Source organism: Sprattus sprattus (assembly GCF_963457725.1).
Source record: "Sprattus sprattus genome assembly, chromosome: 19".
Taxonomy (NCBI): Eukaryota; Metazoa; Chordata; class Actinopteri; order Clupeiformes; family Clupeidae; genus Sprattus; species Sprattus sprattus.
Genome location: NC_137917.1, coordinates 5,064,628 through 5,085,947, shown reverse-complemented (window position 1 = coordinate 5,085,947; position 21,320 = coordinate 5,064,628). Strand labels below are relative to the sequence as shown.

At 40.1% G+C, this 21,320-nt stretch overlaps 2 protein-coding genes across 2 annotated transcripts; one reads left to right on the top strand and one right to left on the bottom strand.

Moving 5' to 3' along the window:
• On the bottom strand, window positions 1-2,619 carry rpp25l (ribonuclease P/MRP 25 subunit-like). The gene is made up of 2 exons (XM_080858550.1): window positions 2,540-2,619; window positions 1-1,495 (listed from the first exon to the last, which is right to left on the bottom strand). Exon 2 carries the CDS (start codon window positions 1,482-1,484, stop codon window positions 831-833), a length of 654 nt encoding a protein of 217 aa, XP_080714676.1. The 5' UTR covers window positions 1,485-1,495; window positions 2,540-2,619; the 3' UTR covers window positions 1-830.
• A 9,231-nt stretch (window positions 2,620-11,850) lies between these two features.
• Window positions 11,851-14,971, top strand: aste1a (asteroid homolog 1a; the record flags this gene model as incomplete). The annotated part of the gene is made up of 4 exons (XM_080857362.1): window positions 11,851-13,158; window positions 13,281-13,494; window positions 13,908-14,076; window positions 14,542-14,971. 4 exons carry the CDS (start codon window positions 11,851-11,853, stop codon window positions 14,969-14,971), a joined length of 2,121 nt encoding a protein of 706 aa, XP_080713488.1.
• Between the last annotated feature and the right edge of the window lie 6,349 nt (window positions 14,972-21,320).

The following is a 21,320-nucleotide window of genomic DNA, read 5'->3' as shown; positions in this document are numbered from 1 at the left end:
ATGTAAAGCGTCCACTTCATTTTAAAAAAAAATGTATTGGCAGAACCTAGGCAAACATTCTACGGATGAAGACAAAAAACACAAAAGATATAATTTGTTCAAAAGAAATTTCTCAAAAGCCTTTCTTATATTTGTTATATCTGTATATGTGTGGAACAAACTAAATAAAGCAGAGCCTCTCGGGACATTATAATCTACATCAGTCAAACAGACAGATGTCAGAGCTGTTCTTACCTGGAGGCAGCGGCTCGCTCTCTCTTCAGTCTCTGGAGTCACTATCACACCAGAGTAGAAAAACACCCTTTTCTTCCACATCACATTTGTCATTCAAAACGTTTAATTTCCCTCTGTTTTGCATAAGGTGGACACAAGAAGTGACAAAGAAATGCATATGCTATAGAAACACTTTGGCAGCACAGACTCCAGAAGTAGCACTTTACTATGGCCCAGTCAGTTTGTTAATTGAAATAGAGAAAAGATGTCTTGTCTAATGACCTCTAAAGGATGTTCCCTTGTGATGACTGAACCTTACATCTTCAGCAATCAGACACGGTGGCAATACACAGTTGAGGAGTTTAAGTTACAGCACAAATATATAAATGCATTTCCTACATGACAGCTTTCCAGACTATCCGTTTGTCTGTTGCCACCCGGTCAGTCCTTAGTTGCTTTCCTCATGACAACACATACAACTGATGAAGAGCTTCAAAACCAGTCACATCATGAACTGTCCTTAAAGACAAGCTTGCCCTTCTGGTATGCTACTCTTAAGGCGGTCATATTTGACCTTCAAATCATGTTTGTAATTCGCGTTTCTCTGTGGGCAAAGCTTACTCTTGTCCACCCCCCCCTCCACGACCCTGACTTTTCCGCGGCTCTCTGGGGCGCCCTGCCTGTCTGCCGGGGGCCTTCCCACGGCCCACTACTCCACCTCCTCTTTTTCTCCGCTGTCCATGTCTCTGACTGGCCATTTCTTCCTTGGCCGCCTGAGCCCACAGGGCATCAAAGCTGCCTGGCGCTTGATAACCTGGCTGGTTGTTGTCCAAAGGATCCTTAGAGAGGAGCACCCATACAGCTGGAACTTTTCTGTTGACCGTCAGGCTGTCCAAACCGGCCTCAGGCTCCAATGGTTCCCACACCTCCTGAACAGTTTGGTGGTGCAGTCGAGTATACTGATGCAAGCCACGCACCCTGCGCTTCAGGATCTCCACGCAAGTGATGGCTTTGGACACACTTGGCCCTACTCCAGTGAACATGATCTGCCGACAAACCTTCTCTACAGACCGCTTCGGCTCTGCCTCCTCGCCATCTCCATCACCCTCTGCAGAAGCTGGTTTGTCCTCCATGCGACTTAACGCAAACCGCATTAGATTGCGGATCTTGCTGCCATCTTTCACTCGAACCTCCGGTGTTTCACTGGGTAGGCCGGTGAATGGACAGCTGCATGGCTGCTCCACAGTTCGTGCTTTACTGTAGTTCTCCATATCTGTTATTCCTGTATGAAAGAATGGAGCCTCAAGATCAGCTGTGGCCTACAACTTTACTCAACTTTCTATATTAAAACAAACCACAAAGTTTCAAAGTGCACTGTTTTGGCTCCATTTATAACAAACCTGCGAGCGCAGAACTTATATGTAGTGATGGACAGCTTGAAACAGACATCTCGACACTGTGTCGAGCGTCAGAAATGCAGATGTTTCGAAACACTGCTTTAGGGTGTCGTTCAATTCCATTGATTCATGTCTGAAGCCTCAAATGTTTTGAAGTATAAGTAAGCGATACCTGGATCTTTTTTTTTTTTTTTTTTTTTAACCTGGTGATTACTTGTCTGCAACATAGCATATTGGACTCATTATCTCTGTAGTCAGTAAACTCCAAATGGGGAGTTCAAGTTTCTAAAAAGCGGTAAAAAGAGTATTACATAGCAATACCTTTGGGGATCATTTGCATTATAAAATCAATAGGCTAATCAGGGATCATTTATTCCACAGAAACCTTGGATAACACATTTTGAAGAAAAGTTGTGTTCCATTGCAATAATGTATGCTCTGCCTAGCCAAATTTGAGCATTATCTTTCTGCTTTTATAAGCTACTTCAGACATACAACAACGTTCATAACAATACCTCCGGCTTCATAGCCTACTTATTATTTGACTATGACATTTAACACTAATGCATAATTGGCCAGGGGGTGTCGCTGCTGCATTCGTTTTCAAACATAGAATCCTTCGAAACCCTGCAACATTTCCCGGCTCTATTGCTTCAAACGTTTCAGTATTTCACAAAGCCTCGTTTTGCCCATCTTTACTTACACCACAGTCACCAGACAATTCCTGACGAATACATCTACATTACGTCTTGCAACAATTTCTGACCAGTTTATTCCACTGTCAAACGTGTCTACTTAGCCAACGTTTAATCACGCAGCTACGTAGGCTAGCCTCTAACTCTAAACTCGTCAACAACTTTACATTTTTTAAGTAAACTTTCGATTCGGAAAGAAGTAAATGCATATAACGTTGTATGTTATAAACTTACTTTCTGTAATGCAATTAATGCTGGTTATTCTCGTTTCTCACCCACTGCATGCATCGTCTTCCACGTGACACTTCTTCGCAATGAACAAACCTGCCGTAAGTGTGCTCTTGCTGTAAATCGTCGCAGAAACAGAGTAGCATTTTGGGAAATGTAGTAGATTCGCAACCCGTTTGCTGCATAGAATCGACACACTTCCAAATAGCCAAAAAATAATGACAAACATTTCAGAAACAAAAGGAATAGATTTGGCCTTAATCCTGTAACCTACCTCTCTCTGGGTGGTTTATGGTGGCAGGCAAAGGTCTTAAAAGTTGCAGATATGCCTGTGGTAGGCAACTACATAGGCTAGGCTACTACAGGTGAAATCTTCCTGATATCTGCCATCATAGTGAAACAGCATGCATTTAAATATTTAAAATATGCACCAAAACTCAACCGAAAGTTATTTTCTCGTTCCGATTGCTGTAGTAGTTGCCACTAATGGGCGTTTACTTACTACAGGTGACATTTTATTGATATCCGCCATCGTAGTGAAACAATATAAATGTGAATGTTTAAAATATTCACCAAAAATCAACAAAAAGGTATTTTTTCATTCTGATTGCTGTAGTAGTTGCCAATGATAGGCAGCTTCTTACTACAGGTGACATTTTGCTCATATCTGGCATAATAGTGAAACGGTATGATATTGAGTTTTTTAAATATTCACCAAAAATCTGTTAAAAGTTGCCAATGGTAAGCAGCTACTTACAGGTGAAATCTTCCTGATATCTGGCATTATAGTGAAACAGTATGAAATTGAGGTTTTTAAATATTCACCAACAGACATTTGCTCATTCTGATTGCTGTAGTAGTTGCCAATGGTAAGCAGCTACTTGGCTACTACAGGTGAAATTTGGCTGATATCTGGCATGATAGTGAAACAGTTTGAATGTTTAAAATATGCACCAACACTCAACCGAAAGACAGTTCCTCATTCTGATTGCTGTAGTAGTTGCCAATGGGGAGCTACTGCTACTACTACTACGATATCAGCCAAATTTCACCTGTAGTAAGTAGCTGCTTACCATTGGCAACTACTACAGCAATCAGAATGAAAACATATCTTTTGGTTGATTTTTGGTGAATATTTAAAAAACTCAATTTCATACTGTTTTATAATGCCAGATATCAGCCAAATTCCCCCTGTAGTAAGTAGCTGCTTACCATTGTCAACTACTACAGCAATCAGAATGAAAAAATATCTTTTTATTGATTTTTGGTGAATATTATCTTTTTATTGATTTTTGGTGAACATTTAAAAAACTAAATTTCATACCGTTTCACTATTATGCCAGATATCAGCAAAATTTCACCTGTAGTAAGTAGCTGCCTACCATTGGCAACTAGCCTGGCCATTACCAGCCTGTGACTCCATTTCATTCCGTCTTTCAGTCTGGGCCAACCCAATGAATTTTGGTTTCCGAGATCGGCGGGTGCTTATCTTGAGGTTTAAAATCATTGGAGTTCCCTTAACCAATCAGCAACGTTTAGTAAGCATTCGGTAGATTAAACTCTTCCGAAAGCCAGTTGGGAGAAGAGCTACGACGTCCTTTCCAATCATAAAACTTACAAGAAAATACTCTTGTTCTCCTTTTAATTTTCTGATGTTCTCGAGAGTTGAGACAACTTTTCCGATAGCTTTTCGTGTCTTTTCCTCCAAGGCGAGTTTTGCGTCACAGCTCTGAACTGTTCGCTGATTGGTCCTGCAAAATTTTGAGTTCTGGAGACGATTGTCAATGGGGTTGGGCCAGACTGAGTATGAGCTTGAAATCAATTCAGGCGGAAATACGTAGGCTGGTGTCACCAGGCTAATTGGCAACTACTACAGCAATCAGAATGAAAAATACCTTTTTGTTGAATTTTGGTGAATATTTTAAACATTCAAATGCATGCTGTTTCACTATGATGGCAGAAATCAGGAACATTTCACCTGTAGTAAGTAGCTGCTTACCATTGGCAACTACTACAGCAATCAGAATGAGAAAATGTCTTTTGGTTGAGTTTTGGTGCATAATTTTAAACATTCAAATGCATGCTGTTTCACTATGATGGCAGAAATCAGGAGCATTTCACCTGTAGTAAGTAGCTGCATTGTCAACTACTACAGCAATCAGAATGAGAAAATGTCTTTTGGTTGATTTTTGGTGAATAATTTCAAAAACTCAATTTCATACCGTTTCACTATAATGCCAGACATCAGCCAAATTTCACCTGTAGTAAGTAGCTGCTTACCATTGTCAACTACTACAGCAATCAGAATAAGAAAATATATTTGTATTGATTTTTGGTGAACATTTAAAATACTCAATTTCATACTGTTTCACTATAATGCCAGATATCAGCCAAATTTCACCTGTAGCAGCCTACCATTGTCAACTACTACAGTACAGTAATCAGAATGAAAAAAAATCTTTTCATTGATTTTTGATGAATATTTAAAAAACTCAATTTCATACCGTTTCACTATGATGGCAGAAATCAGGAACATTTCACCTGTAGTAAGAAGCTGCTTACCATTGGCAACTACTACAGCAATCAGAATGAGAAAATATCTTTTGGTTGAGTTTTGGTGCATAATTTTAAACATTCAAATGCATGCTGTTTCACTATGATGGCAGAAATCAGGAACATTTCACCTGTAGTAAGTAGCTGCTTACCATTGGCAACTACTACAGCAATCAGAATGAGAAAATATATTTTTATTGATTTTTGGTGAATATTTAAAAACCTCAATTTCATACTGTTTCACTATAATGCCAGATATAAGCCAAATTTCACCTGTAGTAAGTAGCTGCTTACCATTGTCAACTACTACAGCAATCAGAATGAGAAAATATATTTTTATTGATTTTTGGTGAATATTTCAAAAACTCAATTTCATACTGTTTCACTATAATGCCAGATATCAGCCAAATTTCACCTGTAGTAAGTAGCTGCCTACCATTGGCAACTACTACAGCAATCAGAATGAAAAAATATCTTTTTGTTGATTTTTGGTGAATATTTTAAACATTCAAATGTATATTGCTTCACTACGATGGCGGATATCAATTAAATGTCACCTGTAGTAGGCTAAGTAAACACCTATTATTGGCAACTACTACAGCAATCAGAATGAGAAAATATCTTTCGGTTGAGTTTTGGTGCATATTTTAAATATTTAAATGCATGCTGTTTCACTATGATGGCAGATATCAGGAAGATTTCACCTGTAGTATGTAGTTGCTTACCACTGGCAACTACTACAGCAATCAAAATGAGAATATATATGCAATCAGAATGCGAACACTTCTTTCGAAAACGAATATCTGTCGAATATCGAACGTCCGGCTAACTTATTCCCGCTAGTCTAAAGACCTTTGACAATGCAGCAAGAAATCAAAAGTTTATAACAGCGACTTCGCTCAGAGGCGCTGTCTTAGGGGCCCCCTGAGCTCATGGGCCGGTAGGCCCGTTCGGTAATCCATTCCTGAATTCAATGCTTTACACTAAATTAATGTCATTTGAAGCAATTTAAAACTGTCAAACTGACGTGCTAAGCAACACCACACATGAAACTCAAGAAAAAATGGGCTACTAAGTTTATTTTGGGAAACAAATACGCGTTATAGCCCCACCATACTTTTGCATTTCGGGTGACCAGATGCAAACAGACCAAATGTGGGACGAGTAGTAAGCTTGTGTGGGACAATCAAGGTCTGCAGGGACCTCTTTGGAACTATGTGGCCCAAAAACTTTATGTCCACCATTTAAAACCGGCTCTTCTGTAAATAAATGGCAACACGGCCTGATAGAATTTATCAATCACTTTCTGAAGATCACTTAAATGCTGGGTGACTACAAAGGGAGGAGGGTTTGATTGAAGGATTTCCTTGAGTTGTTTATTATCCCCATCTTGCAAGTGTCCATCAGTTACAACTTGTTCAATAAAATGATTGACATCCAGACAGACAAGCTCAAGGATGTGTACAGGGGTGGAATGGAACTGATGATTGAAAGTTAATTTCCTGTATTATACTTCGTCACCAGTTTATCCCAGCAGGGTATCCCACATTGCCAAGAGGGAAAGAATACACAAGAAATAAATCTGATCAATGACATTTGTTGGTAGACTACTCTCAAAGATGAGGTCCAGCCCATAGGCCAAAGCCTAATACAGGTGAAAATACAGCGACTGGTAAGTGTAGCTGGCCCTAGTGCTCACAATGGCATTTACCAGACGTGAACCAGTGGAGATTGGAACAACAAGTTGCTGTGGAGAAGGCATAGCTCTGGATGGGATCAGGATGTGGTAGGCCTGATTTTTAGTCAGAGGATCTTAAAGAGCCTTCTTAGAAGTAGCTAGAGACACAGAGTTATTGGTGGCTTACCAAGTAGATATATGAGGTTGGAATGGAGGTTTATGCTGGTTTTCCACCTGAGTGCAGAGAGGTTTGGGAATGAGGCTTTGGGCATGAACCAGGAGCATGTGAGCCTTTACATCTCCAACACACAACAGGGGACTTTCCCACTGGTTGTTCCACAGTAGGTCCTTTAGTGGAGTTACTGATCTCTTTATATTGTCGCAGCCCAGCTCTCAGCACGACGCAACAAGGGAATTCCAAAGCATATTCTTTATTAAACTCTTTTAAATCACAAACCAAGGTAGTCAAATGAACAGAAAATAGGGGAAAACCTCTGCCTTGCACGCCTTGCACCCAGTGCAACCAGCACCTTCCCCTTTTCCGCTCTCTTTCTCTCTAGTCAGCTCTGCTTCTAACTGACTCTTAAACTCTTTTGTTTGACTAGATTGGCACTGATCAGTCTCTAGTCAAACAATCTGCAGGTGAGCTGCAATTAGGGAAAGCTCGACCTGCCTAGTCCCCAGCAAACCTCCCCAGGGTCCTAAAGTCTGTCTTGTATAACCCTGTTTAAGGGAATTCACTCATGTTTAAATACAGTTGGACCCAAACGCAGCTTGGGCTACCACAATGTTCATATCCGCCATACTTTTGCTATTGCTCATAATCTCTCTCTAGCTGATGACCGAGGCGCACCAATTCATCGAGATCTTTACGCTGCCTCGGAGCTGACTAGCAAGATAAAGCTTCATATTTCCACATAATTAGTGTCACAATGTCAGCCTCTATCAGGTTTGTATTCCACCTGAAGCAAAGAGCTCTGTAAGACTGAGCAAAATCTCTAAAACTAGTACCATTTCCTCCTTGTTTTTTAGCTCTTCATAATCTTCTGCTAATAAAATCAGACACGTAAGAAGACTTAAATTCCTTCCATGTAGAGACATATGAAAAGGTAATATCCAACAATCCTGTGCGGTGCAATGAATACAGTTCTGAAAGTGGCAAGAATTTCACTGTCAGGCGACGTATACAAAGCCAGGAAATCTTGACACTCCGATAGAAAAAGTACAGAAACATGGTCATTGTTTGCACAATCATGAATGGGACAAATACATTTTAAGGTGATCATTTATCAACACAGAGGTTAGAACAGTAGGATCTAACGCGGTCTGGAGAGAGGTTGATTGGCAGACACTGAGGAAGGAGAATCATGAGTTCTGAGTTGTGTCATTTTTTGGTTAATGTTAGTCATTTCAGAGGCAAGGGTTGCAGAGGGTTTTTGTAACTTCCCCATCATTTCATCAACTCTGGCTTCCAGACCTCTAAACACTGAAACACACGCGAGTGACAAGGTGATTTACTGGTCTTGACAGGTACCAAGCATGAGTCTCCCAAGCTCCCTCCCAGGAGTAGCCAGTCCATATGGCGGTAGAGAATCAGAAACATCAGATAGAGATTGAGTAACCATTATCATGTCAGGGTTAGAAGTGGAGGAAAGTGGTTCTGTATATGTAGAATCTCTACTTTCACTGTGAAAAAGGGATTGGGATTTCTGGTATATTTTGTGCAGGAAATGCAGACTACTGGCATCTCGTACCATGGGAAAAGGAGATGGAGAGACAGGAAATGTTACAAGTTTGGAGAAGAAGAATATTTGTTCTTAGCCATAGGAAAAGGAGCAATTTAATTGTGTATGCCAGTTTGAATGACAAAAATGACAAGGACACAAGCAAGTCACATCACTGGTTCGAATCAATTCAACTCAAGTGCAAGTTAGTTCTGTTCCTGTTCAGGCCATTCTGTGCAGCTGAAGGAGAAAAGTTTGAACAACGAAAAGAAAGTACAGGCGCCAGACAGGTCAATTTTAATCTGCCAAATGTAGTTATTTAAAATCATTACTAAAGTAATAACAAAAACAAAACTCTACACTCAATAAATTCGGCTACACTATGTTCACAAGGTTACCAGTTTATATTGTACGTCATTTCTGGTGCAAAAAATGGAATGGCACTATTTTGAGGTCATTTTTGTAATAAAGGTTTTTTAAACTGGCTATTGTGAAACGGTCATCAATGCTCCCCCAGACAAGGCCTCCTACATGGTTGTTGCGACCAAGGCCTTCTGTCCACCTTATTTAGCCTATTTGTTTATTAATGTATTTACTTGCTAACTTAATCATTCATTCGGTCACGAATTGACCACTTTTGTATTCTTATGTTTCGTTTGTTGTATCTGGCATTCCTGGGCAACCCTATGGATTATTCATAACTTTCGTTTCCCGAACTCCCGTTTACAGATTACATTTCATACATTTAAAGTTTCGGTTTCCAGTTAGACTTCTATAAACCAATAAAACAGCGCACCGAGTGGACCACTCAAGTAGTGTAGAGCAAAGAGCAGTTGGCAGATAAACTGCTGATAAGCTTGGTGAGTGATTCCTCATGACTACGTATTTCAATTTAAGATGGGGTGTTAGGGCCACATTAGCCCCTAGGAGTATTTTTACATTTTATTTAGCGTTTCAAGAATCGCTTGAAATGTGGAGAATACAATTGAAATACTACTGGCCTCCGGTGCCATGTGAAAGGGAGGTGGAGAGACTGGAAATCTAGAATCATTTTCAAATATTTAAGAAGGGCTGGGTCAGAGATGGGTGGAGATGAGGAATAAATGTACCCGTGACATGAGAAGGGGGGGGGTTAGGGGGAGCCAAACATGGCCTGTGATGTCGTCAGATGTTTTTGTTTAGGCTGGGGGGGGGGGGGAGATTTTAGGAGGATTCTTTTCCAAATCTAACAAGTTTGGCGATGAATTAGGTTTGTTCTTAGCCATTGGGAGAAAAAAAAGCAATGGCAACAAATAATATAAATCCATCAGTCAGAACATAAGTATACACCACAATGTCAATTCAATGTATTCATTAAATTGTGTATACAAGTTCAAATTGATTTCACAGAGTCCATAATGACAAGAACACAACCAAGTCTGATCACTGGTTCAAATCAATTCAATTCAAGCGCGAGCAAGTTCTGTCCCTGTTCAGGCCCTTCTGTATAGCTGAAGGAGAAAAGTTTGAACAATGAAAGGGAAGTTTAGCCAATAGGGAGATCAATTTGTATCCAATTTGAAATTTGGCCTCCAAATGTTTCCCCATCTTATATGATATGTTATTTCTGGTGCAAAAAACCGGAATTGCGCTATTTTGAGGTAATTTTTGCAATAACGGATTATTTTTAGCAGGCTATTTTATGTGAAACGTTTATCAATGCTCCCTCAGACAAGGCCTGCTAAATGGTTGTTGCGACCAAGTATACTGTGCATCTTATTTATTTGTTTATTAATGTTTAACTGACTTATTCATTCGGTCACGAATGTACCCCTTTTGTATTGTAATGTTTTGTTTGTTGTGTCTCTGGCGTCCCTGAGCAAACCTAGGTATTAGTCACAAGTTTCGTTTCCCAAACACCCGTTTACAGCCAATGGTTACGTTTGATAAACTATACTTCTAGAGTTTCGGTTTCCATTTAGATTTATATAAACCAAGTCAACAGCGCACCAGGCGGACAACTCAAGTAGAGGACAACAAGGAGCAGAATAGCAGACAAGAAAATACCTTCATTTTTCTTCTTCTTCTGATAAGCTTGGTGAGTGATTCCTTATGACTACATATTTAAACTGAAGACCGAGGGTTTGTGCCACATTATGGGAAAAAATGGAGGAGAACATAAAAAAGTATTTTGCATCTCGAGAATAAATTGGAAATGTCGAGAATAAAGTTGAATTAACATTTTGAGAATACAGACACAATATTACGTCAAGATAAAGAATAAAGGAATAGCCTGTACGTTATCAATATGGTACAGCTCAGGTAAGTTACAGTTGCACCACTTAAGAAACTCATCATCGCACTCCAAGGATGTGCAGACGCGGCAGCCGGAATGTTGGTCAGCCATAAAGGTGAATTTTCTGTGTGAAAGTGGTGTAACTGTATCGTCAACATTGCGACTTCATTTTCGAAATGGTATTTCAACTTTATCCTCGGCTTTTCACCATTATTCTTGAAATGCAAAATAAACATAACATTTATTCCCCCCCCTTAATGTGGCCCTTATAGGCGACTCATACAAACGAGTCTTACAAACAAATCTCACAAACGAGCCCATGTCTACCTATTTAAAATACACGAATGTATACTAGCATTTAAATACGTTAGCTAGTACTCAGTTAGAAAAAATAACTCTGTATGTCTTTGCAATGTGCTCGAAAGATCTTATGAGCAGGTGTATTCTGGAGATCTTTTGCTCATTAGGAAAGCTTCTTATTGAATCTGCTAGAGGGTGAGGGATTTAAATGTAATTCTAGCAAAGTAGTAACATGTGTCCTCTTTGGCTGATCAAAGAATAAATGTGCCACTGTATTCACAATAATCTGCAGTGGTCTCACCTCACACAGGCAGGCCCATGAAAATGTCATTGCAATAGTCTAGTTTAGGAACAACCAGGGCCATGGACATAATGATGGCCTTTAGTACAAGGAGACTGTTACCGGTTCAAGTGTTCGAATTTGTGTAAAGCCTGTATAAAGTAAGTCATTATTATCAGATAGTAAGTCATAATTTTGAGATACTAGTTAAGTTATTTTTCTTCAAGTGGCAGAAATGGGCTTCCATACAATACAATGCACTATATATACATATAACAGAAAATAGATTCAATTTAACAATCATTAAATGAAATAGCAAATATGCTTGATTATGGATTAATCATACTGTTTCTTATATGTAGCGTAGTCATGAGTTGTAGCTTAGACATATAACATGATAAACAGGGGCAAGGGGGTGGAAATATAGGAAAGAGAATGAGTTATAAATTAATGTTCTCCTCTTTTTTCTTTCTGGCAGGGTTGCTGACAACCTGGAAGACAGACATCATGGGAGTCAGAGGATTAAAGTCTTACATAGAGGGAAATAGTCTGGTTTTAAAAGATTGCAATTTTAAAGGTAGCAAGATAGTTATAGATGGTTGTAATCTGTATAATGTTCTTTACGAAGGATCAAAACATGATCTGAAGCATGGTGGAGATTATTGTGCTTTTGAGATTTTGATCAAGGACTTTTTTAAGGCTTTGAAAAACTGCAACATAAAGCCCTTTGTTATCCTTGATGGAGGAAGTGACCACACTGACAAAAAACTGGAAACCCTCAAGCAACGTGCCCGAGACCGTATTAAAATTGGCAAAGATTTATCTTTAGGGCGGAGATGTTACTGTGGTGGTGTTAAGCCAGTACTCTTGGAAAGTGTTTTCAAACAGATCCTTATTCTTCTGAAGATACCATTTGTTCAGTGCATGGAAGAGGCTGATTGGGAAATTGCTGCTTTGGCAAATCAGTGGAATTGTCCAGTTCTGTCTGATGATAGTGACTTTTTTATCTTTGACCTGAAAGCAGGAGTTTTACCCATTACACATTTCCACTGGGACAGAGGTCTCACCCAGAAATTCATCGCAGCCAAAATATTTTCAGTCTCAAATTTCTGTAAGTGTTTCAACAACACTAACAAGCAGCTTCTCCCTGTCTTTGCTGCCTTAGCAGGGAATGACTATGTAAACATACACACTATGATTGGATCTTTCAGCTGGGAGCAATTCTCCAGCTGCAGTGCTCCTTTCTCCAGATCCTATGCTCGTCTCGATGGTATCCTCCGTTGGTTGTCTAACTTCCCAAATACAAAGAAAGCTATTGGAGCTGTGCTTGATTTACTCGGACATCAGGAGGACATTGGTCCAGTCCGGAAGGCTCTCACAGCGTGCCAGAATGAATATAAACTGACAAAAGGCAACCTTGCCCAGTTTTTCTTGAATGGTGTCGCCCCCAGCAGGCTGCCAATGGAGCTGCAGGTTCTCCCTGACTGGATCCGCATGCCATTGTCTGAGGGGAAAATTAGCTCGGTCGTCATTGATGCCCTGGTTTTGCAGAGAGTCCGATTAAGCTCTCAAGTTGAGAATTTTGACCTCCCCAGCAGCAATGTGATCTCAAGGCCTATTCGCCAGGTGCTTTATGGCCTGCTGTTGTCTGGACAGAAGCAGAGGGATGATAGGAAGCCGAACGTGGCCTGTGTGGCCCCAGGAGAGTGCTATGTGGAAGAATATGACAGGGAGGGCTTGAGTCTGAGCTCTTTCTGGGTAAAGGCTGCCTGTCCTGCTAGTGGGAAGAATCTACATCTGGACACACTGAACGAGGTACAGTATACAACCATGATTCACTTTTCATTTTAGAGATTCATTGGGTTGATAAATGCAAGGTATAACAAACATTTTAACGATGCTCTTAATTGACGGTGATATCTGTCTTGGTGTTCCAGGAACCACGAGAATCACGACTGCAAGTTCTCTGTGACACACTTGGTGTGCCCAATACCATTTCAACCTCCATTGCAGCCAAATTCCAGCTACCTGTCTACGTCACATGCTATTGGCTGAGTAAAGCGGACCCACAGCCACACATAGAGCACCTGTGGTCTCTGCTGCTGGGATTTGTGTTTGGGGAGCTGAGTGGCCGATACAAGGGCCAGGAAGGTGATGCTAAATCCTTAATACATTACTCACCTGCTAGTGTGACTAACCATTGAACCAGACATTTCAGAAGGCAATAGTAGTAGATTTTAGGAAGGAAATCGCATCTTCCGTATTCAAAATCATTCTGTGGCCACAGGAAAGATCAGGAAGCAAGTGCTATAGTCTAGAGATGGCTAGCTACTACCACTGGTTTCAGATGTTTGCCCTCTGAAAGACTGGGGGGGGGGGGGGGTTATAGGGGTTATACGATTATAGTTTCCTTAATTAATTAACTGTAAGCAGAATTAATCGTACGGCACAGCAATACATGCAGTAGAAGTTTAGTTCCTCTCAATACACATAGGTGAAGGAACAGAGAATAAGGAAGATCAGCAGTGTGCCCTCCTCTGAACAATGTGGTTTTGTTTCTGCAGGTATAGCGCTGGTGTGGAATAGACTGAACCGTCTGCGGCTTTCCCCTACGATTGGAGGCCCTGACCTGGAGGCAGCTCACACCTACAGCCAATGGCAGGGGTGCATGAAAGACAGTCACAGGCTCAACCAACTGTTGTGCCTCCCTCTGCCTGAGCCAGAACTTGCACGGTATGTTTACATCCCTGGGCCCTTTACCTTACTGCACACTACCATAGAATTAGAGACTGGTGCGCAAGATCTTCTGCTCTTCTGTCTTGGATATGGGTATGATCACTAACCTGTCATAATGTGTGGCCTCACCTTTAAACATGTTGGTCAGAGTGAGTATCTTTGTGCCTTGTAAGACATGTTGATGTGTTGTACACTTACTGTGTTATTTATTTAATGTTATTTTTATTAATTCCTTAAATTACTCACAAAATAGTTTGTGGATAGACAAGAGTCAGTGACAGTTTTTATTTCCACCATGTTAAACATGCCATATAAATAACGTTATACTGAAAGGCCAATATTTGTAAGTGGTCCCATGGGGTTTGAAGCATGAAGTTTCAGTAAGCAAAACACTAACTCACTGCCCTTAGTCAGTAATGTATTTTTACAAAAAGGCATGTTTCTATCTCCTGTCTTTCTAAGGCTTTACTGTGGACCCTTGGTGCACCAAGCTGCTCTGAGGCTGAGGAGAGGCTTGACCCCAGAGTCATTGCTCAGTGCAGGGCCAATCGCCATGCAGCTCTTCAGAGATCTAGAGCATGCTGTGCTGGACTCCCTGGATGGCGATGTTTGGTCCAGGTTACAGAAATCACCACGACGAGATCACCCAAGGGAGCGAAGAGCCCAATCTGTAGGGGACGTGGGTGAACTGGCCACACGATTCACACAGATGTTTGAAGAGGAGGATGAAGATGAAGACTATGGCAGCAGGAGTGGCAAGGCAAAGACTGAGGATGAGGAAATCTACAGAGATGCGTGCTGCATCCGCACCAGACACAAGAAGAAAAGCAGGGCTCTGCGAGCTCACAGTCCTGGTCAGCTGAAGAAACGAGAGAGAGTTTGCTGGGCCTGAGCAAGACTATGACTGTACACAGGAACTCAGGACTTTTTGTTTAAAGCACTTAAAGCAGTTAAATCTATGCACTTTGTTAAATCTGATGAATGTGTTGGACTCCATGAGATGCACACTAGGATGAATATTTGCTAATTGTTTGATGTTTTAATAATTGTAATTGTTTTAGACTTGTGATTGATCTGTAAGTTTTGTTGTACCAACTATATTAGAAATGATAGTATATGTGACAGAGGATATTCATTTCTGGGGCCGTATTCACAAAGAATCTTAGGGCTAAAAGTAGGTCATAAGTGGCGAATTTAGGAGAAACTCCTAAAAATAATGGGCGTGTCAGTCTTAAATGTAGGACTCCAAATTTTTTTTACTAAGAGCAATTCACAAAATATTTTATCCCTAAAAGTAGCACCTAAGTCTAGGACAGCTTAAAACTCCTCATGAGGACTCCTAAGTCACTAAGACCTATTCACAAAAAATCGTAAGATGGCTGCAGCCGACTTGGAATTGATAAAAGACATTGCTTAAACCGTGAAGGTATTAATATTGTCGTAGAATTAGCGCGGGATGCAATGACGCCTTTAAACAACGATGTGTCCCGAAGTGAAATGTTTGGAAACATAAATATAGCCTATTTGGCTTCGCGGAAAACGCAAATGACGACACTGGGAATCAGTCAGCCGTTTAATTCATCAAACTATCAACGCACTGTAGACCCCACATCATCCAACAGTTTATCCAGTTGCCTTTGCCCTTTGGACAATCGCCAATTACACAAGATCAAAGTAAATTCCATGGCGATCGCAGGAATGTCCACACATTACAATAATTGCCCCATCAAAAGATGAGGACGTTTTCGACTCGTGCATTTCAACGGAGAGCAGTCTGCAGCAGTTTTTTAAGAACTTACCAGCTGGATGCCGCTGGGGTGACGGTGGCTATTGGTCCTGGGACCAGTAGGCTTTCGCTATACGTTTCACGTTCGTTTCGCTTGAAGGGCCGTGTGTGCTGATATTTGAAGTGGTCAAGGGCTGGAAATATAATAGCCTTACAGTTTGCTGGGTGCTTTAGTTATTACTGCCTTGATTACATGCAATTGCCATATTTTATATTGATCGTTTTTTATTTCTCTTAACGTGCAAAGTGTCATTCCCGTTGGATGCACAAACTTGTCATCATGCGTGTGCATTCTGCTAACTGCACTGTCCATAACTATTTAATATGACTTAATGTGAAGCCTAGGTTATTCTCTTATTTTCAGTTGATATAGTGGGATTGTTAGAGGGACGTCACGAATGAGTTTTTAATGAGAGAGCCTGTCAACAACCAATCACCGTCCTCACCCCTTCTAAACTCGTGCATGAGAGTCGACGTCATCCATAGCAACGGTGGTTTTGTCTTAAGCTTAGGAGTTGGTATTATCCTTAGTATGAGTAGGTCTCAGAGTCGTTGTGAATCACTTTTAAGAAATTACTCCTACGTAAAAGGTTTTAGCGCGAGTTAGGAGCACTCCTAGTGGTAAGATAAAAGGCTTTGTGAATACGGCCCCTGATCTCTAATTTAAAGGTTTTTAATTTCTGTATTTTCTGATTGGATCCATGACTTTGTTTTCATGCACCCATCCAAAGTCAAGATGTTGATCCCACATAGACAATTTGTGAACTTCAGACAATAGTTTACAAGATCACAAGATGTTAATGCATTGACGGCCTAGTTGCTAGGTCTTGGTTGTTAGTCATTTATTTTGATGAATACGATTTGTACCTACACTTGAAATACAATCAATACATTTGGCTGGATCCATTAAGTGCAAGGAAATGTCAGTGTTTGAAGAGCCTGTGGACTAGCTAGCTGTTGCTTTACCAAGAATATATATAATTTGATATATGATCCAAATGTTTGTTTTCTGTCTTGGTGTTTGAATATACAAGTTTATTCCCAATTATCAACACAAAGAATTGGTATCACATGTGCAAAACACAATGAAAAAAACAATCTTTACAAACGTCATTCCTTAATGGTTGTTGGCTTAAGGGGACATAACTGCAAAGCTGAACTAACCAGTTCACCTTGACAAAACCTAAAGATGTTTTGAGTACCACACAAAAAGTGAGCTAGTGGCAGAAGCAAAAATGTACCTCATGAACTTTCACTGGAAGTTAAACTGCCTACTCCGTCATTTCTCATACATTAGAATACTACATATAATTCTTATGATTTATATCCAAATAGGATTTAAAGAGACTAAAACTTCCCATAGTTTATACATATGTATTTTCATAATGAAAAAGAGCAGTACTAAATCTGGTTCTTTAGAGTTGTTAGCCTGACCACTGAGAACTGGAACAGGAAGACCAAATATCATTTATATAAAAAAAAAAATCAAAGTATCAGTCACCTATTATAAACTGCCATAAACATATTCTGGGAAAAATTGAACTGTACAATCTCTCTGATTTGAAAGCACAGATCCCTGCCCCAAAAAGCATGGCTCTGGTGAGCCGGAATGCAAAAAGACTGTTTCACTTGTTCCTCAAAAACTATGGTCAGTGGTCTGTGCTTCCAGTTAGTTGATGTGAAAAAGTCAACAGCCACTGTCTGAAACCATACAGGATCTCATAAATAAAACTGTTCTTTCAGACGGAGTGAAAAAACAAACAGTCTCAAAGCAGCACACCAAAGCTTCTTTCGTTTTTGAAGAGGCTGGGAGAAAGGGGGAAGATAGCTGAGAGGGAGGCTCAGGGAGGGAGAGGTGGTAGCCAGATGGGGGACTCAAACCAGTGACCAACCATAGTCTGTCATGGGGAGAAGTGAGCACCATTCCCACCCCCACCTCACTCTCTCGTTCTGTCCTTTAAGTCCACTTCTTTCAGCCTGCAGACACACACACACACACACACACACACACACACACACACACACACACACACACACACCGCATCTAAACGGCCGACTGTCCAAAGCTAATGTCCACCACGGTCCTCTGCGTGCGACACAACGTGCGTCATACCGTGTTTGGCTCTGGCTTCTGAATTTTCCAACCTCCCCCCTCCAGAGAATGCTAGAAACACGGTTGTCACTGCCAAATGTGAGGACCCGCCTGATGTGAGTCCGCATGCGCAAACTTTGCGACACTATTGTAGTACAACGAGCCAGGTAATGCTGGTGGTGTAGCCTACAGCATGAAGTGGAATGACAAGCGCATTTGTTTACGTTTGAAATCCACCAAGGTTTATGATGTTAAGCTTCATGTTTATTGAATTATTAGTTAAGCAGTGCATTCATTAGCCTACTAGTAACAGTAATACAACATAGCCCCATATGTTGACACTGAGACTTATGCTGTAAACCGTTGACAAAATAATAAAACACTACGTTAAATAAACCTACATTATGCGTTAAGAGAAGCCAGATACGTTGATATTAAACCATGTATGAGCATGCACGTCTTGGATAGTTTGCTCCTGAGCCTTCTGCCGTAAACCGTTTGTGTTTGCGGATGCGGACTCACATCAGGCAGCGGACTCACATTTGGCAGCGACAACGGTCATGCCCCACACAGGTAGCTAGTTAGCCCAGCTAACATGTTAGCATAAATGCTAGCGAGACCTAGCATGTCAAAGGAGCACAGTACAAAATGAATGTACAAATAAATCAGAATGTAAAAACAAGCACAGGCTTTCAAAGTAGCAGCGACACCAAAAGCAATTAGTTGCTGGGCTCTAACTTCTGTGTTTTCGAACCTCTTAGTACAATACATATCAATATCATGCTAAAATAAATGTCGACGCTAATTTAATTTAATTAGCTAATCAGTCACAGGCTTATCTTACACCATGTGACACATACATTACAAAATATAATATAAAACCAAACGGGTCACCACCATAATACTGACATCAAAGTGTAGATTTTAAAATTATAGTCAGAAAATCAAAATAGCATACCTCTTCCATAAAAGATTTGAAACAGGGAAGAAGAGGTGACAGGGAGAAGAGTAACGTTAGAGCGGGAGAAGGAGGGGGGCACGAACTCAGACCACCCAGGGAACTGTGTGCGTGTGTCAAAATAAAACTCCTCTTTGATGTGTAAATTAATTCTGCACACCGGAAGTAAACAAAGTTGCGTTAACGCGTTAATCGCGGTCACATTAATCTCATAGATTAACGTGTTAACGCTGACAGCCCTAATATTAATATATTTTGTTTGTACTAGTGCTATCAGTTTAACATGTTATTAACAGCGTTAACGCAAACCCATTTTAACACCGTTCATTTTTTTATTGTGAGCTTAACGTTTTTTTTTTATTCAATTATTTTGTTAACGTTCGCAAACTGTGTAGTAGGGAAACGTTAGGGTTTAAGTGAATGGTGGGCGTGATGCAGTGAAATGGATGATAAAAAAGCTTTGAATGGAAATTTTACTTTTAAAAGTTGTGTTGTGCAAAAGAAGCGAGCTTCACTGTTGTCTGAAAATGTCAACAGGCAGCTGGCTGAAAGCAAAGATGTAGTAGGTTTACCTATTATTGGTTACCTAAATGTTACGGTTCATTGTTTCTGAAATAAGAGGCCTGACTGCTATGTTCCCAGCAAACTTGAAAAATGCACTTTATAATTCGATTTTGTACCGCCCTGTTTGGCAATGTTGTTTTTCATTAAATAAAACATTTGCATAAAGCAAACTAATCCACTTTTCCATGTTGACAAGAGCATTCAAATAAGAAAAATAATAAAAAAAAATATGGAAAAAAATGTAAAATCGATAAAAAATTGCGATTCATCGTGATTCATTTTCAGTTAACTACAAGATAAATGTGATTAATCGCGATTAAATATTTTAATCGTTTGACAGCACTAGTTAGTACATTTAGTATATTTAGCATTTTTTAATTTGTATGTTAGTATACAGTAGGTTTATTATTATATGTTTAGTATATGTTCAGAGTATTTATTGAAGACTAGCCAGCTGTTGCTTGTCCAAGAATGCATATCAATTGATAAATTATCAAATTATTTATTTTTTTTGTCTTTGTGTTGGCAAATAATGAATCTAGGACATCTCGTTTTAAGGTTTATTAAAAAATTTGAATATACAAGTTTATTCTCAATTATCGACACAGAGAATTGTTTTCACATGTGCAAAACACAATGAAAAATAAATAAACAAGAGATAAAAAACATTCTTTACAATCCTCATTCCTTATTGGTTGTTGGCTTAAGGGGACACAACTGCTAAGCTGAACTAACCAATTCACCTTGTCAAAACCTGAAGAGGTTTTGAGTACAACACAAAAAGTGAGCTAGTGGCAGAAGCATAAGCGTACCTCATGAACTTTCACTGGAAGTTAAAGCTTCTGCTTCATACTTTGAGGACATGTCCATCTACTTCAGCAAGTAGGTGACGATCTCCAGTAGCCAGTACAGTAAATATAGAGTGCACCTACAGTATATAACAGTGTCAACCAAATTAAAAGATAACGAAACTTTCGAAGGTTTCTGAAATTGGTGCTCAAGCCCAAAGCAAACAGTAACCAAATTGTGGACAGCATAGTGAGGGCTATGGCCAGTGAACATATTGATGAAATTAAAAGGGAATTGGCTTAAAAGAGAGAAAAAAACACCTTTTGTTGTGTAGAATTCTTATGATTTATATCCAAATAGGATTTAAAGAGACTAAAACTTTCCATAGTTTAAACATATGTATTTTCATAATGAGAAAGAGCAGTACTTTATCTGGTTATTTTGAGTTGTTGGCCACTCATGGCCACTCTAGCATGGCCACTCTAGCAGAACTGGAACGGGAAGACCAGATATAATATATTAAAAAAAAACTCCAAGTATCAGTCACCTATTATATACTGCCATGAAAATATTCTGGGAAAAATGGGACTGTACAATCTCTCTGATTTGAAAGCACAGATCCTTGCCCCAAAAAGCATGGCTCTGGTGAGCCGGAATGCAAAAAGACTGTTTCACTTGTTCCTCAAAAACTATGGTCAGTGGTCTGTGCTTCCAGTTAGTTGATGTAAAAAAAAATCAACAGCCACTGTCTGAAACCTTACAGTATCTCATAAATAAAACTGTTCTTTCAGACGGAGTGAAAAAACAAACAGTCTCAAAGCAGCACACCAAAGCTTCTTTCGTTTTTGAAGAGGCTGGGAGAAAGGGGGAAGATAGCTGAGAGGGAGGCTCAGGGAGGGAGAGGTGGTAGCCAGATGGGGGTCTCAAACCAGTGACCAACCATAGTCTGTCATGGGGAGAAGTGAGCACCATTCCCACCCCCACCTCACTCTCTCGCTCTGTCCTTTAAGTCCACTTCTTTCAGCCTGCAGACACACACACACACACACACA